The 17777-nt window shown below is 36.3% G+C and overlaps 1 protein-coding gene across 1 annotated transcript in view; it reads left to right on the top strand.

Moving 5' to 3' along the window:
* LOC133656939 (serine protease HTRA1A-like) overlaps positions 1-17777 on the top strand; it is a 70788-nt gene that overhangs the window by 32999 nt on the left and 20012 nt on the right. The window contains exon 3 of the mRNA XM_062057819.1: positions 2233-2437. Within this exon, the coding sequence (XP_061913803.1) occupies positions 2233-2437 (205 nt within the window). The remainder of the gene's footprint in view (positions 1-2232; positions 2438-17777) is intronic.

Genomic DNA, 17777 nt, shown 5'->3' with positions numbered 1-17777 from the left:
TGTATTTCACTCCCAGTATATATGTCACTCCCAGTATGTATTTCACTCCCAGTATATATGTCACTCCCAGTATGTATGTCACTCCCAGTATATATGTCACTCCCAGTATATATTTCACTCCCAGTATATATGTCACTCCCAGTATATATGTCACTCCCAGTATATATGTCACTCCCAGTATGTATTTCACTCCCAGTATATATGTCACTCCCAGTATGTATTTCACTCCCAGTATGTATTTCACTCCCAGTATATATGTCACTCCCAGTATATATGTCACTCCCAGTATATATGTCACTCCCAGTATGTATTTCACTCCCAGTATGTATGTCACTCCCAGTATATATGTCACTCCCAGTATATATGTCACTCCCAGTATATATGTCACTCCCAGTATGTATTTCACTCCCAGTATATATGTCACTCCCAGTATATATGTCACTCCCAGTATATATGTCACTCCCAGTATGTATTTCACTCCCAGTATATATGTCACTCCCAGTATATATGTCACTCCCAGTATGTATTTCACTCCCAGTATATATGTCACTCCCAGTATGTATTTCACTCCCAGTATATATGTCACTCCCAGTATGTATTTCACTCCCAGTATATATGTCACTCCCAGTATGTATGTCACTCCCAGTATATATGTCACTCCCAGTATATATTTCACTCCCAGTATGTATTTCACTCCCAGTATGTATTTCACTCCCAGTATATATGTCACTCCCAGTATATATTTCACTCCCAGTATATATGTCACTCCCAGTATGTATTTCACTCCCAGTATGTATTTCACTCCCAGTATGTATTTCACTCCCAGTATATATGTCACTCCCAGTATGTATTTCACTCCCAGTATGTATTTCACTCCCAGTATATATGTCACTCCCAGTATATATGTCACTCCCAGTATATATGTCACTCCCAGTATGTATTTCACTCCCAGTATGTATGTCACTCCCAGTATATATGTCACTCCCAGTATATATGTCACTCCCAGTATATATGTCACTCCCAGTATGTATTTCACTCTCAGTATATATGTCACTCCCAGTATATATGTCACTCCCAGTATATATGTCACTCCCAGTATGTATTTAACTCCCAGTATATATGTCACTCCCAGTATATATGTCACTCCCAGTATGTATTTCACTCCCAGTATATATGTCACTCCCAGTATGTATTTCACTCCCAGTATATATGTCACTCCCAGTATATATGTCACTCCCAGTATATATGTCACTCCCAGTATATATGTCACTCCCAGTATGTATTTCACTCCCAGTATGTATGTCACTCCCAGTATATATGTCACTCCCAGTATATATGTCACTCCCAGTATGTATTTTACTCCCAGTATATATGTCACTCCCAGTATATATGTCACTCCCAGTATATATGTCACTCCCAGTATGTATTTCACTCCCAGTATATATGTCACTCCCAGTATATATGTCACTCCCAGTATGTATGTCACTCCCAGTATATATGTCACTCCCAGTATGTATTTCACTCCCAGTATATATGTCACTCCCAGTATGTATTTCACTCCCAGTATATATGTCACTCCCAGTATGTATGTGCAGCTTATAGTCCAGTGCGACTTATATATGAAAACATAGTTTTTACTTCAATTTAAAAAAATAAGTTTTTGTCCTGTCCAGCTTATTTGTATTTGACTTGATTAAATGTATTTATATTATCATGTGGTGCAGCCGGGCCGGAGCAGGAGGGGGTACGCTCATTTGGTGCAGCCGGGCCGGAGCAGGAGGGGATACGCTCATTTGGTGCAGCCGGGCCGGAGCAGGAGGGGATAGAAAGAGAAAAAAAGGACGACAGAGAGGGGAATTGTGGGGACAAGAGGGGGATTAGACAGAGACAACAACAACAACAATAGAGCAACATCAGCAAATACAACATGTACAAATATGATAGTAAAGAAGCAGTTAGTGAAATAATAAATAATACAGAAATGACAATGAGCATTATTACACTACAAATGGAGCAATACAAATACCAATAGAAATATCACTATTGATAATGAATAATACCAATAATTGACCTCTTTTATCAACAATACAGTTGTTCAAATGCAACAATACATATAGTTTCTCCATGTAGTGGGTGTGGCTCGTTATGTAGTGGGTGTGGCTTGCAATGTAGTCGGTGTGGCTTGTAACGTAGTAGGTGTGGCTTCTAAGTGCGACGTTGTCCTCCTGTAAGGATGACCTACTCCAAGCGGGAGGTGGCGGTGGCCAGCGGCTCAGGCTTCGTGGTGGCGGAGGACGGTCAGATCGTGACCAACGCCCACGTGGTGGCCAACAAGCACCGCGTCAAGGTGGAGCTCAAGAGCGGCGCCATCTACGACGCCAAGATTAAAGACGTGGACGAAAGGTCCGACATCGCCCTCATCAAGATCGAGGCGCCGGTGAGTACAACTACACCTGGACTACACCTGCACTACACCTACACTACACCTGCACTACACCTGCACTGTGATGGTATGGGGGTGTATTAGTGGCCAAGACATGGGTAACTTACACATCTGTGAAGGCACCATTAATGCTGAAAGGTACATACAGCTTTTGGAGCAACATATGTTGTTATCATGGACGCCCCTGCTTATTTCAGCAAGACAATGCCAGGCCAGGTGTTACAACAGCGTAGTGAAAGAGTGCGGGTACTAGACTGGCCTGCCTGTAGTCCAGACATTGAAAATGTGTGAAGGCTAACATGTGAGAAGGGAGACTGTTGAACAACTTAAGCTGTACATCAAGCAAGAATGGGAAATAATTCCACTTCAAAAATGTGTCTCCTCAGTTCCCAAACCTTTACTGGGTGTTGTTGATAGGAAAGGCCATGTAACACACTGGTAAAAATGCCTTTTTTGACATGTGTTGCTGCCATTACATTGTAAGTTCATGATTATTTGCAGAAAAATACCAAAGTTTCTCAGTGTGAACATGAAATATCTTGTCTTTGCAGTCTATTCTATTGAATATAAGTTGAAAAGGATTTGTTGTATTCTCTTTTTATTTAGCATTTACACAACCTGACAACTTCACTGCTTTTGGACACTTGTCCAAGGTCTACCCTACCCTCCTTGTCCAGGGTCTGTAGAAGCTGGCAGGATGTTCATGTGTGACTATCAACATCAAACACAAAGTCGTTTGCAGTCCTCACTCATGTTTTTCAACTTTTGGAAGAAGGCTGAGTTCCCAGAGGGGAGCAGGAAAAACATGCAAGTTCAGCAGAGGATAAAGACCTGTGCCAAGGTTTTGAGGCCAGAGATTGTTAGCGTTGACCACTCACTCCTCCTATGTGGTCCTTCCCTGCAAAATGGCTGCCAGGAAAATGCTCCTTCAAACTACGAAGCAGGCGGTGACCTGGGACTACATTTGTTTGTTTGTTTGTTGCCCGGGAGGCCTGGACCTGGACTTGATCATCTAGTCTTTGTTGGTCCGCCTGCTGCATGGGAGGCCTGGACCTGGACTTGATCATCTAGTCTTTGTTGGTCTGCCTGCTGCATGGGAGGCCTGGACCTGGACTTGATCATCAAGTCTTTGTTGGTCCGCCTGCTGCATGGGAGGCCTGGACCTGGACATCTAGTCTTTGTTGGTCCGCCTGCTGCATGGGAGACCTGGACTTGGTCATCTAGTCTTTGTTGGTCCGCCTGCTGCATGGGAGGCCTGGACCTGGACTTGATCATCAAGTCTTTGTTGGTCCGCCTGCTGCATGGGAGGCCTGGACCTGGACTTGGTCATCTAGTCTTTGTTGGTCCGCCTGCTGCATGGAAGGCCTGGACCTGGACTTGGTCATCTAGTTTTTGTTGGTCCGCCTGCTGCATGGGAGGCCTGGACCTGGACTTGATCATCAAGTCTTTGTTGGTCCGCCTGCTGCATGGGAGGCCTGGACCTGGACTTGGTCATCTAGTTTTTGTTGGTCCGCCTGCTGCATGGGAGGCCTGGACCTGGACTTGATCATCAAGTCTTTGTTGGTCCGCCTGCTGCATGGGAGGCCTGGACCTGGACTTGGTCATCTAGTCTTTGTTGGTCCGCCTGCTGCATGGGAGGCCTGGACCTGGACTTGGTCATGGAGTGCAGTGTCAGGGGGGACAAGACCACACAAGAACTTCTGACTTCCTTTGAGGCCACTTGAGTTTGTTCCTTTTCTTCTTGCCGTCCTATCATGAAGGCAGGATGACCATGGGGACTTTCCTGGGTCTGTCTGGGCTGGAACCACCTCTGAAGTCCACACAGACTCCAACAGATCCAGAACTGATGGTGCTCAGTCTTACTTAGCTGCTTGCTAAACATGTTGAACTATTTTTGTCAGTACGTGGACTATGGGTTGTTGTGTTTTCCCGGAATGCAACGGAAAGTTGGCTCGGGCAAGACGTGAATGTAAGTACATAATTTATTAAAACTCTGACAAACTACAAAAAAAAGAAAGCAAATAAAAGGCGCGCACAATGGCGGAGGACCAACTTGACTAATGAAACAAAACTTGCACAAAAGCAAAAACTATGAACAATAAACAAAAACTTACTTGGCATGGAACAGCGTGAAAAGTATGGCAGACAGGAATAGGGTTAGGGCTAGGGTAACCCTAACCCAGGTGCGTGACATGACAGGTGAAAACTAATAAGTTGCTATGGTGACAAAACAAACAAAAGTGCACAAAGAGTCCAAAAACAAAACCGAACATGACTAAAACAAAACATGATCACACAGACATGACAATTTTAGGACTGAGATGTAAAAGATATTGTAGATGTTAATACCCTATTTTACAGACTCTAGAGTGCACCGCTATATAAGCCACACCCACTACATTTTACAAGAAAACAATACGTATCCATATATAAGTCGTAGATATATATTTTGTGAAATGAGTTATTTACACTGCAGTATTCTGTAAATGTTTATTTACATACCTTAATTGTTTCCAAATGAAGCAATGTAGTACCTGTTACTCTACAAAATAACATGTTTTTTTCCCCCCATTTGGTGGAAAATTACCATATTTTCCAGACTAAAAAGCACACCGGTATATAAGCCGCAACCACTAAATTTAAGAAGAAACATTTTTTCCATATATTAGCTGCACTGGACTATAAGTCACAGATGTAAATGTTGTGAAATGAGTTATTTACACGGAAATACTCTGTAAATGTTTATTTACATACATTAATTGTTTCCAAATGAAGCAATGTAGTATCTGTTACTCTACAAAATAACATGTTTTTTTTTCCCCATTTGGTGGAAAATTACCATATTTTCCAAACTAAAAAGGTATATAAGCCGCACCCACTAAATTTTAGAAGAAAAAAATATTTTCCATATATTAGCCGCACCGGACTATAAGTCACAGATGTACTGTATATGTTGTGAAGTTAGTTATTTACGCAGAAATATTCTGTAAATGTTTATTTACATACCTTAATTATTTCCAAGTGAAGCAATGTAGTATCTGTTGGTCTACAAAATAACATGTTTTTTTCTTTCCCCATTTGGTGAAAAATTACCATATTTTCCAGACTAAAAAGCGCACCGGTATATAAGCCGCACCCACTAAATTTGAGAAGAAAAAAATATTTTCCATATATTAGCCGCACCGGACTATAAGTCACAGATGTACTGTATATGTTGTGAAGTTAGTTATTTACGCAGAAATATTCTGTAAATGTTTATTTACATACCTTAATTGTTTCCAAGTGAAGCAATGTAGTATCTGTTGGTCTACAAAATAACATGGTTTTTTCTTTCCCCATTTGGTGAAAAATTACCATATTTTCCAGACTAAAAAGCACACCGGTATATAAGCCACACCCACTAAATTTAAGAAGAAAAACAAACATTTCCATTATTTAGCTGCACTGGACTATAAGTCACAGATGTAAATGTTGTGAAATGAGTTATTTACACGGAAATATTCTGTAAATGTTTATTTACATACCTTAATTGTTTCCAAATGAAGCAATGTAGTATATGTTACCCTACAAAATAACATGTTTGTTTTCCCATTTGGTGGAAGATGACCATATTTTCCAGACTAAAAAGCACACCAGTATATAAGCCGCACCCACTAAATTTGAGAAGAAAAAAATATTTTCCATATATTAGCCGCACCGGACTATAAGTCACAGATGTAAATGTTGTGAAGTTAGTTATTTACGCAGAAATATTCTGTAAATGTTTATTTACACACCTTAATTGTTTCCAAATGAAGCAATGTAGTATATGTTACTCTACAAAATAACATGTTTGTTTTCCCATTTGGTGGAAGATGGCCATATTTTCCAGACTAAAAAGCACACCAGTATATAAGCCGCACCCACTAAATTTGAGAAGAAAAAAATATTTTCCATATATTAGCTGCACCGGACTATAAGTCACAGATGTACTGTATATGTTGTGAAGTTAGTTATTTACGCAGAAATATTCTGTAAATGTTTATTTACATACCTTAATTGTTTCCAAGTGAAGCAATGTAGGATCTGTTACTCTACAAAATAACATGGGTTTTTCTTTCCCCATTTGGTGAAAAATTACCATATTTTTCAGACTAAAAAGCGCACCGGTATATAAGCCGCACCCACTAAATTTCAGAAGAAAAACAAACATTTCCATATATTAGCTGCACTGGACTATACTGTAACTCACAGATGTAAAAGTTGTGAAATTAGTTATTTACACAGAAATATTCTGTAAATTTTTATTTACATACCTTAATTGTTTCCAAATGAAGCAATGTAGTATCTGTTACTCTACAAAATAACATGTTTGTTTTCCCATTTGGTGGAAGATGACCATATTTTCCAGACTAAAAAGCACACCAGTATATAAGCCGCACCCACTAAATTTTAGAAGAGAAAAATATTTTCCATATATTAGCCGCACTGGACTATAAGTCACAGATGTACTGTATATGTTGTGAAGTTAGTTATTTACGCAGAAATATTCTGTAAATGTTTATTTACATACCTTAATTGTTTCCAAATGAAGCAATGTAGTATATGTTACTCTACAAAATAACATGTTTGTTTTCCCATTTGGTGGAAGATGACCATATTTTTCCAGACTAAAAAGCACACCAGTATGTAAGCCGCACCCACTAAATTTTAGAAGAAAAAAATATTTTCCATATATTAGCCGCACCGGACTATAAGTCACAGATGTAAATGTTGTGAAGTTAGTTATTTACGCAGAAATATTCTGTAAATGTTTATTTACACACCTTAATTGTTTCCAAATGAAGCAATGTAGTATATGTTACTCTACAAAATAACATGTTTGTTTTCCCATTTGGTGGATGATGACCATATTTTCCAGACTAAAAAGGTATATAAGCCGCACCCACTAAATTTTAGAAGAAAAAAATATTTTCCATATATTAGCCGCACCGGACTATAAGTCACAGATGTAAATGTTGTGAAGTTAGTTATTTACGCAGAAATATTCTGTAAATGTTTATTTACACACCTTAATTGTTTCCAAATGAAGCAATGTAGTATATGTTACTCTACAAAATAACATGTTTGTTTTCCCATTTGGTGGATGATGACCATATTTTCCAGACTAAAAAGCACACCAGTATATAAGCCGCACCCACTAAATTTGAGAAGAAAAAGATATTTTCCATATATTAGCCGCACCGGACTATAAGTCACAGATGTACTGTATATGTTGTGAAGTTAGTTATTTACGCAGAAATATTCTGTAAATGTTTATTTACATACCTTAATTGTTTCCAAGTGAAGCAATGTAGTATCTGTTGGTCTACAAAATAACATGTTTTTTTCTTTCCCCATTTGGTGAAAAATTACCATATTTTTCAGACTAAAAAGTGCACCGGTATATAAGCCGCACCCACTAAATTTAAGAAGAAACTTTTTTTTCTTCCATATATTAGCTGCACTGGACTATAAGTCACAGATGTAAATGTTGTGAAATGAGTTATTTACGCAGAAATATTCTGTAAATGTTTATTTACATACCTTAATTGTTTCCAAATGAAGCAATGTAGTATATGTTACTCTACAAAATAACATGTTTGTTTTCCCATTTGGTGGAAGATGACCATATTTTCCAGACTAAAAAGCACACCAGTATATAAGCCGCACCCACTAAATTTGAGAAGAAAAAAATATTTTCCATATATTAGCCGCACCGGACTATAAGTCACAGATGTACTGTATATGTTATGAAGTTAGTTATTTACGCAGAAATATTCTGTAAATGTTTATTTACATACCTTAATTGTTTCCAAGTGAAGCAATGTAGTATCTGTTACTCTACAAAATAACATGGGTTTTTCTTTCCCCATTTGGTGAAAAATTACCATATTTTCCAGACTAAAAAGCGCACCGGTATATAAGCCACACCCACTAAATTTCAGAAGAAAAACAAACATTTCCATATATTAGCCGCACTGGACTATAACTCATAGATGTAAATGTTGTGAAATTAGTTATTTACGCAGAAATATTCTGTAAATGTTTATTTACATACCTTAATTGTTTCCAAGTGAAGCAATGTAGTATCTGTTACTCTACAAAATAACATGTTTCCCCCCTCGCCCCCCCCACACACCATTTGGTGGAAGATTACCATATTTTCCAGACTAAAAAGCACACCAGTATATAAGCCACACCCACTAAATTTTAGAAGAAAAACAAATATTTCCATATATTAGCCGCACCGGACTATAAGTCACAGATATAAATGTTGTGAAATTAGTTATTTACACATAAATATTCTGTAAATGTGAAGCAATGTAGTATCTGTTGGTCTACAAAATAACATGTTTTTTTTCCCCCCATTTGCTGGAAGATTACCATATTTTCCAGACTAAAAAGCGCACCCACTAAATTTTAGAAGAAAAACAAATATTTCCATATATTAGCCGCACTGGACCATAAGTCACAGATATAAATGTTGTGAAATTAGTTATTTACACAGAAATATTCTGTAATTGTTTATTTCCAAACGGTGTCTGGAACAGGGCAGTAAAACGGCTGATCAAACAAAACAGAAGTCATGGTCATGGACCCACTAGCTGCGCAAGCTAGCTCTCCAACCAGCTAAACAGACTCAATAACTCCAAGGTGACGTTTTGCTGAATTCACTGAGGAATTTGTGTAAGTGAAACCACACAAAAAGAATGTAAGTTAATAATACTTACACAGACACTCGTATATACGTGTTAGCATATTAGCTAATGCTAACGACGCTAGCTCTCCAATCAGCTAAACAGACTCAATAACGCCACTGTGACAGAATGCACCTGATAAAGAAATAATGCTAAAGCAGACACTCGTAAACGTGTTAGCATTTTGGCTGATGCTAACAAAGCTAGCTTGATTACATGACGATAGCAGGTACAAATATGCATGAAAACTCTCCTACAGACATCACACATGGGACACTTTAGTAAGTAAGAATAGTTTTAGTTATATTGTAAAACTTACTAACGTTGCTTGGATCGATGAATGAAGAATCCATACGAGTAGAAACGCTATGGACGGCTAGAAGACAAAAGGACAGTTGTACTTCACGTTGAAAGTTCTAACCAGAAGGGCATACAGTGAACTTGTCCAAAAGATGGCGCCGTAGCACAAACAATAACAAACTTTTTAAGTGTCTTTGCTTCATTTAAACTATTTTCACGATGGCCATCAGCGAATAAAAATATGTTAATTAGCCGCACCGTTTCACAAGCCGAAGGTTTCAAAGCGTAGGAAAAAAGTATTGGCTTATCCATCCAATCCATTTTCTTTCTTTTTTTACGTTAATTAGGGTGTGTTGTTTATTTTTGTGCTCATCCGAGGGCAACACTTTTTACACCAAACACAATTTATTCCATGACAGCGTTTGACCTTCAAGGATGAAAAAGAAAATCCATCCATTCATTTTCTACCGTTTGTCCCTCTCAAGGCCACAGGGGGTCTGGGGCCTATCCCAGCTGCACTCGGGCAGACCCTGGACTCTTATCTCAAATCACTCCCAAGTAGGAGCACTCTCAAGTGGAGGTACAATTGTAATTGTTATTGTCATTTCAAGGAGAACTAATGACATTAATCAAAAGTACAATTTTAAAATATAACAAAGTTACACTTGAGAGTTAAATAAATTACAAATAATTGTGTACAACAATAATAATACAAAATAAAACAGCTATAAATGAAAATGTCAAATACATTTAATAATTAAAATGTTTCCAATAAGTAATAATGTATGAGGGAACTAATATTAATATGCAAAATAATGACATTTAAAATACAATTCTTAATTGGTAAGATATGTTATTCAAAGTAAATAATAATAAGTACTTCCATGCTTGCTTCTATGGTTATCATCACACTTCTAATGAAGTGATTTGCTGACGTCGCCAACAATAAAATCAATAGAGTCCTTTTAGACAAAGTTGAAGTCTCTAATTATCCTGCATTACTTTCATTTTTGAGGCATATGTTTCCTATAAAAGTTTGGTAGAACTTCCAAGTTGTAAAGTGAAGTCTGTTCCTGAGGTCTTGAAGTCTGGGGAACACATTAGGTCTGGAACAAGTCCAGTACGGGCGAGTCCTGGAGAGAATCTGGTCTTTGGGGGGAGGGGGGGGTCTTCCCAGTGTGTTGAGCTGGTCTCCATGGCAACAACATCCTTACTTCTCTCTCCAGCTACATGCTAACCAGACCCTTTGGTGTTTATACTCCTCATTCCCGGAGATTCTCCCCCCTCAAAAGTGAAATCATAGTCTAAAAATGAATGGATATTTTACCACAGTAACAATATAAAAGTGCCACTTTTTTTGTGTGTGTGTTTAATGTCACTACATTAGCATGCTAACAGGCTACTAAACGATAAAAATAATGATATAGTAAAAATACTAATTTTCCCAATAAAGGTGCACACGTTGTATGATTAGCACATATAAATTGTATGATTAGCACACATACATTGTATGTGTTAGCATTAGCATCAGCAGCTAACATTAGCATGGCTGCCTGGTGAACTTCTTAGCCAAATGCTGCTAACAATTATCCACTTTTAAATACTTTCCCCCACAAATGACATAGTTCATATAGTACAGCGATTAGTCTTGTCCTTGAGGTATTACGTCGAAAACCCAGCAAGTGAGCTAGCTTACAGGACTAGCTCCAGCTTAGCTACACGCTAACCAAACCCTTTGATGTTTATAGTCTTCATTCCCGGACATTTTCTTCCTCAAAAGTGAAATCATAGTCTAAAAATGTATGAAACATTTACGATAGTTACTTTTTTACACTTTTTCTTTTTTGTATTTAATGTTACTACATTAGCATGCTAACAGGCTACTAGACGATAGAAATAATGATATAGTAAAAATACTAATTTTCCCAATAAAGGTGCACACGTTGTATGATTAGCACATATAAATTGTATGATTAGCATATGTAAATTGTATGTGTTAGCATTAGCATCAGCAGCTAACATTAGCATGGCTGCCTGGTGAACTTCTTAGCCAAATGCTGCTAGCAATTATCCACTTTTAAATACTTTCCCCCACAAATGACATAATTCATATAGTACAGCGATTAGTCTTGTCCTTGAGGTATTACGTCGAAAACCCAGCAAATGAGCTAGCTTACAGGACTAGCTCCAGCTTAGCTACACGCTAACCAAACCCTTTGATGTTTATAGTCTTCATTCCCGAACATTTTCTTCCTCAAAAGTGAAATCATAGTCTAAAAATGTATGAAACATTTACGATAGTTACTTTTTTACACTTTTTCTTTTTTGTATTTAATGTTACTACATTAGCATGCTAACAGGTTACTACACGATAAAAATAAGGATTTAGTAAAAACACTGACTTGCTTAATAAAGCTAACTTAGTGTATTAATAGTAAATCTAACTTAGTGTATTAATAGTAAAGCTAACTTAGTGTATTAATAGTAAATATAACATAGTGTATTAATAGTAAATCTAACTTAGTGTATTAATAGTAAAGCTAACTTAGTGTATTAATAGTAAAGCTAACTTAGTGTATTAATAGTAAATATAACATAGTGTATTAATAGTAAATCTAACTTAGTGTATTAATAGTAAAGCTAACTTAGTGTATTAATAGTAAAGCTAACATTGTGTGCATGTTCGCGTCAGAGCTAACATTAGCATAGCTGCCTGGTGAACTTCTTTATCAAATGCTGCTAACAAAGTATTTTGCACTCCAAGTTCTCTGGTTTATCATGCACTGACTAGTCGTGGGTGTGACGTATTAAACAAGAAAAGCAAGTGAGCTAGTTTACAGGACTAGCTCCAGCTTAGCTACATGCTAACCCAACACTTTGATGTTTATAGTCTTCATTCCTGGAGATTTCCTGTCCCTCAAAAGTGAAATCATAGTCCAAAAACACACAATTTATCTTGTTTGCGCTCATTTGGATTGCATTTAACGTTGCTATATTAGCATGCTAACTGTATGATAAAAGAATGATATAGTACAAATATTCATTTAATGCTGAATTCTGTTTATTCATTATAAAGTTACAATAATGTGTATGTTAGTGTTAGCATGAGCAGATATAGTACAAATATTCATTTAATGCTGCATTCTGTTTATTCTTATAAAGTTACAATATTGTGTATGTTAGTGCTAGCATGAGCAGCTAACGTTAGCATGGGTGAACTTCTTCACTTAGTGCAGGTAGTGATTATTTAGTTGTATTGAAGTACTATACCATAAATAAATAGTAAATATCAGGTCTTGGGTGATTATTTAGTTGTATTGAAGTACTTGACCATAAATTAATAGTAAATATCAGGTGTTGTATTGGAAGTATTATGCTAACATTTTAGCGTGTGGGCCTGCTCACTCGCCATGATAGCTAAATGTTAGCTAATCAGTTAGCTTTTTATCCCTTAGTCTCACTCAAAGGTGACAAAAACATTAGTTTGTGACAACATTTGTTGATTAAGTTCCAACGTGGCTCCTTTTTGTTGCGATAATGTGGATTTTATTCAAGTTTGCCACGTTACCATGTACGCTAGACATGCTAGCCTGTTAGCATGTAAGGAAAAGAGCTTTTTTTCATTGACATATTTGGAGTTAAATGCCTTTATTGTTGTACAAATGTGAGAAATAGTGCTAAATGTGTCAGCTAGTATGTGAGGTACAGTAGAAGAATAACATGGAAGGTTGTTTGATGGACTTTTAAAGAGTAATGTACGGTGCAAGTATGGCTACACCTATTATTACAAGGCCAACAAAAACAACATTCCCTCTGGGAAATGTGCCTGCTGCTGGTTTTGGAGGAGCTGCTTTAGGAAACATGTCTGACTTTCTTTCCAGGCAGAGGAGAAGTAGATCCTGTCTTCACATCAAGTCTTCTTTTATCTGCTGCGTCCACTAAATGCTTCCTCTGGAAATATGACACTCCCACTGTGGTGTGTGTGTGTGTGTGTGTGTGTGTGTGTGTGTGTGTGTGTGTGTGTGTGTGTGTGTGTGTGTGTGTGTGTGTGTGTGTGTGTGTGTGTGTGTTCTTGTACTTCTACCCTTCTTGAGACGTGAAGAAGGAAAAGTATCTTCCATATGAGGAGGTGTGAACAAATCAATAACATTGCATCTAATAGACGATGTCTCATTTGCACCCCTGCTGGTCAAAATGAGGGTGGTCCCAAAAAGGAGGGATTTTTTCACATTGACTGTGTGTCGCTTTTAAAAGTGCTCCCCCTCTGGTCAACATATGAAATAACAAGTGTGTACACACATTTGAAGTGCTCCGCAACGGGTCAACATATGAAATAACAAGTGTGTGTAAGAAATTGAAATGCGCCACCTTTGGCCAAAGTTAATAAAACATTTGTTTGAATAAATATGTATATAGAGACATACTGTAATAACTTGAAGTAAATAATGAAGATTAAAAAACAATGACAAACAAAATAATAATAAAACATAACTAAAAGCAGTGTTTTTCCTCACAATGTGTCGACTTATTTCTTATAAAATTGGGAACAATTTTTCATATTATTTATGTTTTCGTAATATTGCAATTTTTCTCGTAGAATTGATACTTTTTTATGTAAAAATGTTACTTTTTAATGAAAAATGGTGACATTTGCCATATCAAATTCAGACTTTTGTCACAATGTTGCCAATTTGTTTGTTGTTGTAAAATAGTGACATTTTTTTGAGTAATACGATGACTTTTGTCGTCATTTTGCCGAGTAAAATTCCGATTATTCTTATAATATTGTCAAAATGTTAAAGTTTTCTTATAAAATTGCGACTTCTGTCGAGTAAAATTACGACTCTTTTCACAATGACCAACATGTTAGGCTTTTCTTGTAAAATTGTGACTGTTGTTGAGTAACAGTCCAACTTTTATCATAATATTGCACAAATGTTCAGTTTTTCTTGTCAAATTTTGACTCGCGTTGAGTAAAATGACAACTTTTATTATAGTGCTGTTTTTCTTGTGAAATTGTGACCTTTTTCTTGTGAAATTCCAACTCATTTTTCACAACAAGCTTTTTTATATTTGCATAGTATGTATATATTATTAATGTTGTAAACATACATATTTATATATCTAGAAAGGCTGGTCCTAAAGAGGGAGGCATTTTTCTCAGGTCTCAAGAAGGTAAGAAGTACATGAATGTGTGTGTGTGTGTGTGTGTGTGTGTGTGTGTGTGTGTGTGTGTGTGTGTGTGTGTGTGTGTGTGTGTGTGTGTGTGTGTGTGTGTGTGTGTGTGTGTGTGTTATTGTACTTCTACCCTTCTTGAGACGTGAATAAGGAAAAGTATCTTCCATATGAGGAGGTGTGAACAAATCAATAACATTGCATCTAATAGACGATGTCTCATTTGCACCCCTGCTGGTCAAAATGAGGGTGGTCCCAAAAAGGAGGGATTTTTCACATTGACTGTGTGTCGCTTTTAAAAGTGCTCCCCCTCTGGTCAACATATGAAATAACAAGTGTGTGTACACACATTTGAAGTGCTCCGCAACGGGTCAACATATGAAATAACAAGTGTGTGTAAGAAATTGAAATGCGCCACCTTTGGCCAAAGTTAATAAAACATTTGTTTGAATAAATATGTATATAGAGACATACTGTAATAACTTGGAGTAAATAATGAAGATTAAAAAACAATGACAAACAAAATAATAATAAAACATAACTAAAAGCAGTGTTTTTCCTCACAATGTGTCAACTTATTTCTTATAAAATTGGGAACAATTTCTCATATTCTTTGTTTTCGTAATATTGCAATTTTTGTCGTAAAATTGATACTTTTTTATGTAAAAATATTACTTTTTAATGCAAAATGGTGACATTTGCCGTATCAAATTCAGACTTTTGTCACAATGTTGCCAATTTGTTTGTTGTTGTAAAATAGTGACATTTTTTGAGTAATATGATGACTTTTGTCATCATTTTTGCCGAGTAAAATTCCGATTATTCTTATAATATTGTCAAAATGTTAAAGTTTTCTTATAAAATTGCGACTTCTGTCGAGTAAAATTACGACTCTTTTCACAATGACCAAAATGTTAGGCTTTTCTTGTAAAATTGTGACTGTTATTGAGTAACATTCCAACTTTAAACATAATATTACACAAATGTTCAGTTTTTCTTGTCAAATTTTGACTCGCGTTGAGTAAAATGACAACTTTTATTATAGTGCTGTTTTTCTTGTGAAATTGTGACCTTTTTCTTGTGAAATTCCAACACATTTTTCACAACAAGCTTTTTTATATTTGCATAGTATGTATATATTATTAATGTTGTAAATATACATATTTATATATCTAGAAAGGCTGGTCCTAAAGAGGGAGGCATTTTTCTCAGATCTCAAGAAGGTAAGAAGTACATGAATGTGTGTGTGTGTGTGTGTGTGTGTGTGTGTGTGTGTGTGTGTGTGTGTGTGTGTGTGTGTGTGTTCTTGTACTTCTACCCTTCTTGAGACGTGAAGAAGGAAAAGTATCTTCCATATGAGGAGGTGTGAACAAATCAATAACATTGCATCTAATAGACGATGTCTCATTTGCACCCCTGCTGGTCAAAATGAGGGTGGTCCCAAAAAGGAGGGATTTTTCCCATTGACTGTGTGTCGCTTTTAAAAGTGCTCCCCCTCTGGTCAACATATGAAATAACAAGTGTGTACACACATTTGAAGTGCTCCGCAACCGGTCAACAACATATGAAATAACAAGTGTGTGTAAGAAATTGAAATGCGCCACCTTTGGCCAAAGTTAATAAAACATTTGTTTGAATAAATATGTATATAGAGACATACTGTAATAACTTGAAGTAAATAATGAAGATTAAAAAACAATGACAAACAAAATAATAATAAAACATAACTAAAAGCAGTGTTTTTCTCACAATGTGTCAACTTATTTCTTATAAAATTGGGAACAATTTCTCATATTCTTTATGTTTTCGTAATATTGCAATTTTTCTCGTAGAATTGATACTTTTTTATGTAAACATTTTACTTTTTAATGCAAAATGGTGACATTTGCCATATCAAATTCAGACTTTTGTCACAATGTTGCCAATTTGTTTGTTGTTGTAAAATAGTGACATTTTTTTTGAGTAATACGATGACTTTTGTCATCATTTTGCCGAGTAAAATTCCGATTATTATTATAATATTGTCAAAATGTTAAAGTTTTCTTATAAAATTGCGACTTCTGTCGAGTAAAATTACGACTCTTTTCACAATGACCAACATGTTAGGCTTTTCTTGTAAAATTGTGACTGTTGTTGAGTAACAGTCCAACTTTTATCATAATATTGCACAAATGTTCAGTTTTTCTTGTCAAATTTTGACTCGCGTTGAGTAAAATGACAACTTTTATTATAGTGCTGTTTTTCTTGTGAAATTGTGACCTTTTTCTTGTGAAATTCCAACTCATTTTTCACAACAAGCTTTTTTATATTTGCATAGTATGTATATATTATTAATGTTGTAAATATACATATTTATATATCTAGAAAGGCTGGTTCTAAAGAGGGAGGCATTTTTCTCAGGTCTCAAGAAGGTAAGAAGTACATGAATGTGTGTGTGTGTGTGTGTGTGTGTGTGTGTGTGTGTGTGTGTGTGTGTGTGTGTGTGTGTGTGTGTGTGTGTGTGTGTGTGTGTGTGTGTGTGTGTGTGTGTGTGTGTTATTGTACTTCTACCCTTCTTGAGACGTGAAGAAGGAAAAGTATCTTCCATATGAGGAGGTGTGAACAAATCAATAACATTGCATCTAATAGACGATGTCTCATTTGCACCCCTGCTGGTCAAAATGAGGGTGGTCCCAAAAAGGAGGGATTTTTCACATTGACTGTGTGTCGCTTTTAAAAGTGCTCCCCCTCTGGTCAACATATGAAATAACAAGTGTGTGTACACACATTTGAAGTGCTCCGCAACGGGTCAACATATGAAATAACAAGTGTGTGTAAGAAATTGAAATGCGCCACCTTTGGCCAAAGTTAATAAAACATTTGTTTGAATAAATATGTATATAGAGACATACTGTAATAACTTGGAGTAAATAATGAAGATTAAAAAACAATGACAAACAAAATAATAATAAAACATAACTAAAAGCAGTGTTTTTCCTCACAATGTGTCAACTTATTTCTTATAAAATTGGGAACAATTTCTCATATTCTTTGTTTTCGTAATATTGCAATTTTTCTTGTAAAATTGATACTTTTTTATGTAAAAATATTACTTTTTAATGCAAAATGGTGACATTTGCCGTATCAAATTCAGACTTTTG

The sequence above is a fragment of the Entelurus aequoreus genome, linkage group LG09 (assembly GCF_033978785.1).
Source record: "Entelurus aequoreus isolate RoL-2023_Sb linkage group LG09, RoL_Eaeq_v1.1, whole genome shotgun sequence".
Lineage (NCBI taxonomy): Eukaryota > Metazoa > Chordata > Actinopteri > Syngnathiformes > Syngnathidae > Entelurus > Entelurus aequoreus.
Note: the sequence above shows the minus strand (reverse complement) of the source record. Positions and strands in the feature narration are given on the sequence as shown.